Below are 12,297 nucleotides of genomic sequence, written 5' to 3'. Positions count from 1 at the left end.
CTGCCCGTGTTTATCTGCTGTGTTAACCAGGACTAGATAGATGGATGGATAAATATCAAAATCTATCTATATCGATAGAGAGTATAGACACAGATATATGGCTTTAGGATCAATTTTGAGAGTCTTTAGCGTTTAAAGAGATTGCGAAGGTGGTCACACCCCAGGGCAGAGGCAAGGAATAACGGGATGAGCAGTGTGCTCTGCACAGGGCTAGGGTTGACCGTGATTCTCTAGGGAAGGTTGGAGTCCCTAGGAACTGCCATATATTACAGTATAGGCTTCTGGAAAATAGGCCTGTTGTAGTTACTTAGAGCTGGGAGAGATCTCAGAACCCATCCAGCTGCGTCCTCTCGATTCGTAGATGAGAATCACGAGGCCCAGAAAGGTAGATGACTTGCCTGAGGCTGCACAGCTAGCTTGAGGGCATGGCGAGGGTAGAATTTAGTTTTCGAAAGTTTTGTTCCAGTACTGTTTTCCATAATTCTTTAAAGTTGCATGCCCTGTAATTCTTCTGGAGACATTATGGGGAATTTTTTCCAGAGTGAAACCTAGAGGGAGGAGTTGGTTGAGGCAGAAATAAAGTCCATGATCTTTCTTTCTCTCTCTCTCTTTCTCCTTCTCTCTTTCTTTCTTTCTTCTTTTCTTTCTTTGATGGAGTTTCACTCTTGTTGCCCAGGCTGGAGTGCAAGTGCAATGGCTGGATCTCTGCTCACCGCAACCTCTGCTTCCTGGGATTCAAGCGATTCTCTTGCCTCAGCCTCCTGAATCGCTGGGATTACAGGCACCTGCCACCACGCCTGGCTAATTCGTTGTATTTTTAGTAGAGACAGCGGTTGCCTTATGTTGGCCAGGCTGGTGTCAGCCGCCACGCCTGCCCAAGGTCCAGGATTTCCTTGTATCCTTACCACCCTCCAGATTCCACAGAGAGCGCTGGCAACCCTCTAGGGTCCATTTCAGAGGGGCCACATCCAAAGATGAGGCTACCATATAATTTATCATCAAAATCATGCTTTTAAGAGTGAAAGGGAACCCTATTAATACATTGTCCTTGTCCCCCTTTTCATATAAAATCTTTCTTTTATTTTTTATTTCTTTTGTTGGCCTGATTACATATAAGACTTCAACAGTAGGGAATGTTTGCTCTTTGTGTTTCTTTTCTGGCCATTGTCATTTGTTCCATCTCATGGTTACTGCTGAAACCAATTGTGTTGCCTAGCATAGGAGGGAATGCTAAACACCAGTCCTCTCCAAGTGCCAAATACTCTATGCCTTCTGGGACAAGCCACTCCAAGGCCCAGGAGGGTTCCTGAGTTTCAACCTAAATTTCCTGGGTAGGATAATTATCACCTCTTGCTTGGATTTTTGTACAAGTCTCCTAACTGCTCTCTCTGGGTCCCTTCTCTGCTTCCTTCCCCACCTGACCTCCTCCTCTTATCATCCACATAACTTCCAGAAGGATCTTTCTAAAATAAAATCTGTTTATCTCAGTTCTCTGTTAAAAAGGAGTCCCCAACCCATTAGGTAGGACACAGAAAACAATGGTCAAGAGTATGACAACCTAGATTTGATTTCCAGATTTATTATTTATTTGTTATGTGACCTTGGTTAAGTTACTTAACCTCTCTGTGCCCCAGTTTTTGTATTTGTAAAATGAGGGTAGTAATAATACACATAGTGGGATTTCTGTATCTGTGGGATCCACATTCAGGGATACAGGAAGCATAGATGAAAAATATTATTTAAAAAACTGTACTGAACATGTACAGACTTTTTATTGCTATTGTGCCTTAAACATACAGTACAACAGCTATTTACATAGCATTAACATTGTTTTAGGCATTTATGAGTAATCTATAGATGATATTAAGTATACAGAAGCATGTGCATGGATTATATGCAAATACTACACCATTTTCTATAAAGAACTTGAACATCCATGGGTTTTGGTATCCAAGGGAGGTCCTGGAACCAATCCCCCACTAATGCTAGGGATGACTGTACTTATTGTACAGAGTTATTGTGAAGGATTAAATGAATTAATACACATAAAGTGCTCATACCAGTGCCTGATGCAGAATAAGTGATTTCAATGATTATACAAGATAAAATCCTCAATCCTTACTTAGCCTGCTGTCCTAGCCCATCCTGGAGCTGACTTCTGCTAACGCCTCTAGTCTTGTCTCTCCCTACACTGTAGACAAACCTTAGGACTTGTTCCCCAAGCCCAGTCTGTCCCTCGCTCCATGCCTTTGCACCTGCTGTTTCCTCTCCTTCCAGATTTTTCCTTCTTCCTCTCCTGGGCCACATAACAAATGTGTACCCTTTTTTCAAGACACTCAAGGTCACTCCATCTGAACCTCCCACCCCCAACCTGTGCCACCATGCCAGCAGGGTTGATCCTATACCTTCTCCTATCATATTTCAAGGTATTTTATTGTATTTATTTGTTTCTATGTTTGCATTTCATCCTGTGCGGTTACCTCCTTGAGGACAGGAACTGTTTTTTAATCTTTATATCTGCAGTTCTCACTACATTTCGTGATACAGATCAGGCACTAATGAATGTTTCTTGAGCGACTGCATGTCCCTCCTGGTTTCAGGATTCCTTAGTGTCTTCTTGTCTCCTAGTAGCATAACTAGACTAATGACAGTCTGCAAGGAGGAAATTCAATTTTAAAATAACCTGAAAATAGACTGAGAGTCAACTCCTGCATATACCCTCTTTCCTAGCCCCAAGCACTTGACTTTGGAAATCCGATCTGGGAAAGGTATGATTATTATTAATTAAACACTATAGATATTGGAATAGTAATTGTTTCTTTTACAACTTTCATGAATGCATAAGGCTTAGGGTTCAGTAGTTCAGCAGGATCTTTAAAATGAAATAAACGTGTTTGCTTGAATGAAATATTTATATTTCTTAGTAACATGACTTTAAAATATTCTAAATTAAATTTCTTGAGATCTATATACAGACTTCCCCTTTGCTTTTTCTTTAGTCTAAACGGGTGAGAAGCTACAGAAATAAAATAATGCATAATAATAAGAAAAGCATAGGAAACTTTTCTTAGTTGGAGAAATATTTTTCTTCTTATGAATAACTCAAAATTCCTTGCATGTTACGAAAGAAAAAAGGCTGCATTAGAATCTGTGACCTCCAAAGACCCTGCACAGTTTTTTCCTAATACCTGATAAGAAAATTCTAGTTGATTGTCAGTAAAGAGGGGTATATTACTTCTTAAAATCCAACTTTTTAAGCCATTGTATTTCTGAATGTTTGGATAGTTGCTATTTATAATTACACTTATTAGAAGTAAACTGGAAAAAAATCAAATTTTGAAGAAACTCTTCCTATATGCCTACAGACAAGTATATTCATAAAATACATCTGCTAATAATCTGACAAGAAGGTTTTAGCTCCAGGGTGCCTTGACAAATTATTCCCTTCAAGCTGTTTGGTAAATATGTGTCCCAAAAGCTATAGAACAAATGTAGTATATCCAGACCAAAAAACAAATAACCCACAACAAAAAAAAACAAACAAACAAAAACAAAAAAACTACACGTCCCTAGTTAAAAGCAACACCTTTTTTGGAATGCTGATGATTTCTTTGCATAGCTGTTAGCTTATAATTTACAACTTTTAAATTCTACCTAAAATCGACAAACAATTTTATCTCCAAGACACTGAGGTATAAAATAAAGTTGATTGAAATGTAGAAACACATTGAATCTGTACTTACCTACAACTTCTTCCCAAGGAAAAGATAGAATCTTCCGCTCACCATCCCTTCCCCTCCTCAAGTACCCAAGTACCATTACCCATATAATAATGCAAGTATACTTCTTCTCCTTCTCCTCCTCCTCCTCTTCTTCTTTCTTTCTTCTTTCTTCTTCTTCCTCCTCTTCTTCTTCTTCTTTCTTCCTCTTCGTCTTCAGACAGGGTCTCACTCTGTCACCCAAGTTGAAGTGCAGTGGTGCGATGATGGTTCAGCCTCCCCTGGCTCAAGATTGCCTCTCACCTCAGCCAGCTGAGAAGCTGGGAGTACAGGCACGAGCCACCACACCTTGCTAACTTTTGATAGTTTGTGGAGAAGTTTCACCATGTTGCCCAGGCTTAATGCAGGTATACTTCTTATTGGTGTGAAAAATAAATTCTGCATGTATGTATAGAACAAGAACACTACCATATCCCTCAGAGGCATAGATCTAATTAACTTATAAATATGTTTAGTCTTTAAACTATGTCTGTTCTCAAGTCTACACTCATTATGAAATTGGAATAAAATTTCCAGAATGTGTTGCACATGGGTAAGATGTTTGAAAGACATTCTGAGTTTTCAAAAGAGAAGAACCTTCCATTTCTGCTCTGGAAACTGAAGGCTGGTTTATGTTGTTACATGCTAAAAGAGTGTGTTTTGTCTGCTACAATTTAGGTTTTGGTCACTAGCGGAGCTCAAAGGCAGACTGTCTCTAAATAAGAACAGATGGGTAGAGATCCTTGCTAAGGCCTGGATTCCAAATCCAAGTAGTTATAGTAACTTCGATAACACAGTTGTGAGGTCACTGAGGTTGTGGTATTTAAATCTATTCCAAGTTGTAATGTACAGAAAGTCTTTGTGAAAAGCCCTCGTTTAGACTGAAAATATTCAAATTTGCTCTCAATTCCAATGTGGGCACTTTTGCTGTTGTTGTTATTGTTGTTGTTACTATTATTAAATCATTAAATTTTTCCATTTGGAAAAAGTCCAAGAGTCTCCACTAGGAAATGACGAAACCTGACCTTGTTTGTAACTCAGTACTTCTCTAGGTTCAAAAAATGATGGATCTGCAAACCAAAATAAACCTGTGAAAATACTTGTTTTACTGTCACTGCAGATATTGGCTTCTAGTAGTTTATTTGGAAAGAAGGAAAAGAGTGTTCAACATGACTTACATAATGTGCATCTTTACCTTTAGCATGTACTGTGAGCATCAGATAGGATCTCCTTCATTTTCTTTCTTTCTTACTTTTTTTTTTTTTTTTTGAGATGGAGAGGGAGTCTCACTGTCACCCAGGCTAGAGTACAGTGGCATGATCTCAGCTTACTGAAACCTCCGCCTCTTGGGTTCAAGTGATTCTCCTGCCTCAGCCTCCTGAGTAGCTAGGATTACAGGCACCTGCCACCCACACCCGGCTAACTTTTGTTGGAGACGGGGTTTCTTCATGTTGACCAGGCTAGTCTCGAACTCCTAACCTCAGGTGATCTGCCTGCCTTGGCCTCCCAATCTTTTCTTTTGTTACATGTTTTATATACATATAAAACACACACACAGACACATGGCCAGCCACAGTGGCTCAGGCCTGCAATCTCAGCACTTTGGGAAGCTGAGGTAGGCAGATCACCTGAGGTCAGGAGTTCAAGACCAGCCTGACCGCCACGGAGAAACCCCATCTCTACTAAAACTACAAAATGAGCTGGGCATGGTGGTGCGTGCCTGTAATCCCTTGGAAGGCTGAGGCAAGAGAATCGCTTGAACCCAAGAGGCAGAGGTTGCAGTGAGCCGAGATTACACCATTGCACTCCAGCCTGGGCAACAAGAGCGAAACTCCACCTAAAAACAAAACAAAACAAAAAACACACACACACACACACATATATATAACATATGCAACACGTGTTACATGCTGTGTGTTGTATGTAGACTCCTTTCATGGGTCTGCTTACTCTGCACTGTCTGCATGAGCATTAACTGTGTCCATGAAGAAAGACGAATGGAAGGAGACAGAAAAGCATGTCGTTGGTTTTAGGCTTTCCCCTTGTGCCAATTCCTATTTCAGATCCACTGAGTTTTTATTACTTTCTTGTTGGGTTGGTTGGTTTTTCATGATTTCCCATGTAGCCCTGAGACACAGAACTAATTAACCCTCAACACAATGAACTGATACTGGTTTAGCTGGAGTTAACCATTTTGTGTAAACATGGTGATAAGAAGCTATGTAAGTCCCACTACAAGCATGCAGGAATCCCTAACTGAATTAGGAAAACCTGATCATGACAGACACCACCATAACCTAGCCATTGCGATTTCTACTTAGCCTCTGAGGAACTTCAAAGGTTAGAGTAATTTCAGAAAGTGGTTAGACTTGTTTGTATACTTTTTAAAATTGTTTGGCTTTTACTGTGAAAATACCAGGAGTTTCATGACGAGGTCTTATTTTTAATTCATTTTTCTTCAAGAAAATGTTTCTTGCCTAGAGTCATAATTTTAGAGCCAGAAGGACCTCCCATCTTCAAACTGAAGTTCTGAGAGGTTGCTTCTCACAGTGCACTCTCTAATATTTCTGGACCCACTTCTTCCTCCCATTTTCACTGCCACCATCTTTTTTCAGGTTTAATCATTTCTCACCTCGACAATGGCAATAATTGCAACTGATCACCCTGTTGTGTTTCTTCCATCCACTCCTGTTGCACTAACCCAAGAGTAATTTTTCTAGAAAACCTTCCTGATGATTTTCATTTATTTCCAGGATAAAAATTCTACACAGGATTCCTGTTGCATTCAAAATAGAATCAATCTCCTTTCCTGTCACAAAATACTTCCCTTTTTCACCTCAGCACCTTCCACGATCTATCCCAATCTGTTTCTGGTACACTGGAGGAATTCATGTTCCTAGCCACACCCTATGGTTTCATTTTCCTGTCTTGTGTATGCTTTTCCTCTGCCTAGAATGTCCTTTTCTCCTTGTCCACTGGAAGCTCATTTATTAAGAACCAATTCAGGCATTTTTTTCTTCTTTCATACCTTTTGCTACCTCCAACAAGATACAAACTTTTATCACAGTACAGCAGGACTTTGCTACAGAGAGCGGGAGATTGGGCATAGCATCATGTGCCTGCAGTCCTAGCTACCGGAGAGACCAAGACAGGAAGATTGCTTGAATCCAATTTAAGGGCAAGTGCACTTTGATTGTGCCTGTGAATAGCCAGTGCATCCCAGCCTGGGCAACAGATGGAGACCCTGTCTCTAAAAAAAAAAACGTAGGAAGTGGAGGACAGAGTCCTGAGGCCCTTCAAAGACTCGACAGGAAAGAAAAGTATCCTTGGGCCAAAAATTAAAATCAATAGACATTAAAAGAGGCCAGGCTCGGTGGCTCATTCCTGTAATCTTAGCACTTTGGGAGGCCAAGGAGGGCAGATCATTTGAGGTCAGGGGTTCACGATCCGCCTGGCCAACATGGTGAAACCCCACCTCTACTAATAATACAAAAATTAGCTGGACATGGAGGTGTGCCCCTGTAATCCCAGCTACGGGGGAGGCTGAGGCAGGAGAATTGCTTGAATGCAGGAGGCGAAGGTTGCAGTGAGCCGAGATCGAGACACTGCACTCCAGCCTGGGTAACAGCAAGACTGTCTGAAAAAAAAATTGACATTAAGAGAATCCTGGGAAGACATTACTGAGTGGAAGATCCTTGTGTTCTTATCTTTTCTGGAGACACTGAGGAGACTTCCTCTGGTATATGTGTCTTAGATGGAGAAGACGTTGCTAACATCCATTGAAATGAGAAGTGGGAAACTGGCGAGGAAGGAGGGTCAGCACTCGGAGAGAGACGACATGGGAGTTCAGGGGAGACTTGATACAAGTTGCTTCTGAGCACATTAACGTTTAAAATATACTTACTCTAAAAATAAATGACAGTTCTTTAAACTGAATTAATTCAGCTTTGTGAAACACTCATTACTTTGTTCTTATTTGGCTGTGGAACTGTGAGAAATTTAACACAGACCAGCATTCTGTCATCAATGGTTTACTAAATCACAGAGAGGCCATTTTTATGCTTTGTTTTGACCTATTGACAAGGAATGAAATTGTGGCTTGAAGAGACAGACACCCTAGAAAGGAGAAGGTGGGATTATAAATTAGTGCAGTATTTATGGAGAGCCTTCTGGAAACACATATTAATATAAAATGTGCCTATCCTTAGACCCAGCATATCCACATCTAGAAGTTTATTCTCATGGAATGATTGGATGGGTTCACAGGTTCACAGTGATGTATACTCACAGATATTATTCCAACACAGTTTTTAGTATTGAAAAGTTAGAAACACTAGATATCCTTCAGTAGGACTTGGTTAAATACATTGTGGCATAGTTACATAATGAGTTACAATGCCGTCATCAGATAAGTGGCTACTTCTTATCACTAAATAGAAAGAGGTAGATCTATGTATGTTGACATAGGTAAATGTTTTTTATATATTGCTAAGCAGGTTACAGAAATATAATATCATTTTATATGTAATTATTTTGTCTTATTTTTAAAACAGCTTTATTGAAATATAACTCACATGATTCACCTACTGTCTTAAGTCTGTTTGTGCTACTATAACAGAATACCATGGACTTGATAAGGGAGAAAGAACAGAAACTTCTTTCTCGTAAGAAGTCCAAGATCAAGGCAATGGAAAGTTTGATTGGTGAGGTCTACTCTTCTGTCCTCACATAGCAAAAAAGCAGAATAAGTTAGTGAATGAAGTCTCTGTTTATAAACACCTTAATCCCATTAATGAGGGAGGAGCTGGCATGCCCTGATCAACTTTTAAAGATCTTACCTGTTAATATCATCACATTGGTAACATTTGAATTTGAAAGGAACACATTCAAACCTTAGCATCCATTTAAAATGTACAGTTGACAGCCATTACCACAATCTAATTTTAGAACATTTTTGCCCTCTGCAAAGAAATGACTTATCTATTAACAGTCAATCCTTGCTTCCCCCAGCCTAAGCAACTGCTAAATCTATCTTCTGTTTCTGTAAATTTGCCTATTCTGAATATGAATGGCCTTTGCGATTGGCTTTTTTCACTTAGCATAGTATTTCCAAGTATCCTCTATGTTGCAACATATGTCAGTGACGTTAAAATTTCTTTTTCTTGCCAAATAACATTCCTTTGGATGACTTACCACACTTTATTGATGCATTCATCTGCTGATGGACACTTGGGTTGTTTCCACTTTCGGGGTATTATAAATAATAATTGTGAACAGTTATGTGTAAGTTTTTGCAAGAAAAGATGTTTTTATTTTGCTTGGGTACATACTTAGGGGTGAAATGTCTGGGTCACGTGGTAACTCTAATTTCTGAAGAGCTCTCAAAGTGTTTTGGAAAGCGCTGCCGCATTTCACATTTGCACAGCAACGTATGAGGGCTCCAGTTTCTCCACATCCTCACCAACACTTCTTATTGTGTACCGTTTTCATTATAGCAATCCTAGGGATATGAAGTGATATCTCACTGTGGTTTGCATTCCCCTACTGATTAATAATATTGAACATCTTCTCATGTGCTTACTGGCCAATTCCAATTTATTTTTAAAGATTATGTGAGCAAATACATCTGGGCAATGATATACTAAAATGGTAATAGTGCTTCTGTCTAGAGGGTCTTCTTTCTTATTTTCTATTGTGTTTCTCTATCAATCAAGGTTCTATCAGAGGGAAAGAATCAGTAGGATAGATGGATAGATAGATAAGTAGATAGGTAAATTATAAGGAATTGGCTGATACAGTAATGAAGGCAAGCTAGGAAAATCAAAATCCATAGGATAGGACAGGCGGTCAAAAAGAACAGGCTGGAGTTGAAGCTGCAGTTCACAGGCAGATTTCCTCTTCCTCAGGAAGACCTCAGTTCTACTCTTAATGCCTTTCAATTGATTGGATGAGATCTATCCATATCATCAAAGATAATCTCCTTTACTTAAAGACAAGTGATTATAAATATTAACCACATCTACAAACTACAGTAACACCTAGATTTGTGTTTGACAGGATAACTAGTTACTACAGCCTAGCCCAGGTGACACATAAAACTGACCATTGCAATTCTCTTTTATATTATTTAATTGTTTTTACAATGAAGTCTGCATCACTTTTATTTATTTATTTTTTTGAGATGTGGTTTTGCCATCTTTCCCAGGCTGGCCTCAAACTCCTGGGCTACAGCGATCCTCCTGCCCCAGCCTCCCAAAGTACTGGAGTTAAAGGCATGAACCACCACATCTGGCCTGTATCACTTTTTTAATCAGCAAAAATAATATAGCTTCATTGTTAAAAATTGTTTTAATACCATCGTACCTCTACTCTCACACTCAGTGATGAATGCTTGTTTTTCTTGGTATCCTCCAGAATGTGCAGCGTGGTAGCTTCTACCTGGTAGATGCCTGTTGGATACTATATTCGTTTTCTATTACTGCTATAGCCCATTCACACAAATTTAGTGCCTTAAAACAGTGGTCGCCGACCTTTTTGGCACCAGAGATCAGTTTTGTGGAAGACAGGTTTTCCATGGACTGGGGTTGGGGGGATGGCTTCAGGGTGATTCAAGAGCATTACATTTATTGTGCACTTTATTTCTATTATGAATACATTGTAATATATAATGAAATAATTATACAACTCACCATAATGTAGAATCAGTGGGAGCCCTGCCTGAGCTTGTTTTCCTGCAACTAGACAGTCCCATTTGGGGGTGATGAGAGACAGTGACAGATCATCAGGCTTTAGATTCTTGTAAGGAGCATGCAACCTAGATCCCTTGCAAGTGCAGCTCACAATAGGCTTTGTGCTGCCATGAGAATCTAACGTCACTGCTGATCTGACAGGAGGCAGAGCTCAGGTGGTAATGCGAGTGATGGGGAGCAGCTGTAAATACAGAGGAAGCTTCTCTGGCTAGGAAGGAAGCTTCTGCAGCTTGCCTCCTGCTCTGCAGCCTGCTTCTAACAGGCCATGGACCAGTCCTGGTCTGTGGCCCGGGGAATTGGAGACCCCAATCTATGGCTTTCTGTGTACTATACAGCCTACCACAGATACTAGCCAGCTAAATATTCACGAAACAGACCCTGCAACACTATTTTTATTTACCAAGAAATCTTGACTCTAACAAAGCTGTTCCCTTTTCACAGGCTGATGTCAGTGTGTCTCATTCCGGGGAGAATTGCAGCCCCCAGATGGAAGCTGCTCTGACCAAGAATACTGTGGACATTGCAGAAGGCCTGGAACAAGTCCAGATGGGAAGCTTACCTGGAACCATTTTAGAAAATTCTCCATCTCCTAGTGAAAGAAACAGACAAGGAAATTCAGGTAACCTCCCTAGCCCCCATTCATGTAGATCTTCACAAAATACTGTTCCCCTAAATACGTTTACAATGTATATTTGGTGGTCCTTTCATCACTGCTTTCTGGGCCATGAAGTACTTTCAAAGGCAATGTTTTTATCTCTGAAACATTAGAATTTAGCCTTAGGCCTTCATTATGTGAGTAAATAATGCTAACCGTTAATCTTCTTGTCAATGAAGTAATTAAGACCATCTTAAAAAATAATAATAATTAAAAAAACCTAAGGCTTTATTGGGACCTAGGGCCAGACGTTAGGAATAGGGCTTGCGCAGTTCAAAGGAATTTAACTCTGAATTGTGATAACATCTTTCCAAGGTGTTATATGTAAATTTTCAGTGCCACAAATAGCACTCAAATGTAAGTTTTCTCAGCAAGGCAATTTACTTCTGTAGAAGGATGTGTCTCACAGATGGAGCAATGGTGAGCACACTCCTGAACAGGGAAGGGAGGGGAAGGGGTTCTTATCCCTGATGCAGATAGCCCCTAATGCTGTGTCATTCCCCAACTGGCTAGGGTTGGACAGCAAAGTCTAAGCTAATTCCGACTGGCTATTTTAAAGGGAGCAGGGACATGAGCTAGAGTGGCAGGATGAGCAGTTTGGTGGGAAGGAAGTTCACAGAACAGGTAACTAAAGGTGAGTCGGGTCAAAGCAGGTGACCAGGGGAACAGATGTGAACTACTGATTAGAACTGGCAGGAAAGTTGTTTACTAAAACTAGGGGTAAGGGGGCAAAGAGAACCAGGAAGTTAAACTTTAAAATGGAGAGCAAAGAACAGGGGAGCTGAACATACTGTTACATTGGTTCTTTAAAGAGGATCTCAGAACTCATTGTACTTAAGAATTTACAGGCTAAAACCTTTGAAGAGGAATTTATTATATCCTACAAAGGGAGAGTTCTACATTTGCAAAAATAAATAAAACCTACAATAAACTTTTTCCTGTCTTTCTTCATCCAAATCATCAGCAAATATACAGTTAAACAATCTTTCAGAAATGTGGAAGAGGTAGTTATGACATTGTGCTATCTAGAAACTATCTGTGGGTTTTCCTATGGTGTGTTTTCCCTTGACTTGAGTTACCCCCTGGTGTCGATTTAAGTCATCTTATTTATATTTGATGAGCCTTTGAAGCATAT

At 39.9% G+C, this 12,297-nt stretch overlaps 1 protein-coding gene across 1 annotated transcript in view; it reads left to right on the top strand.

The window, feature by feature from the left end:
• The window catches only part of STMND1 (stathmin domain containing 1), a 29,002-nt gene that overhangs the window by 423 nt on the left and 16,282 nt on the right, over positions 1–12,297 (top strand). Inside the window, 1 exon segment of the mRNA XM_032247658.1 lies at positions 10,949–11,126. Coding sequence (XP_032103549.1) covers positions 10,949–11,126 — 178 coding nt within the window.

The sequence above is a fragment of the Sapajus apella genome, unplaced genomic scaffold (assembly GCF_009761245.1).
Source record: "Sapajus apella isolate SASKATOON/1434 unplaced genomic scaffold, GSC_monkey_1.0 scaffold63, whole genome shotgun sequence".
Taxonomy (NCBI): Eukaryota; Metazoa; Chordata; class Mammalia; order Primates; family Cebidae; genus Sapajus; species Sapajus apella.
This window is presented reverse-complemented; position numbering and strand designations above follow the sequence as displayed.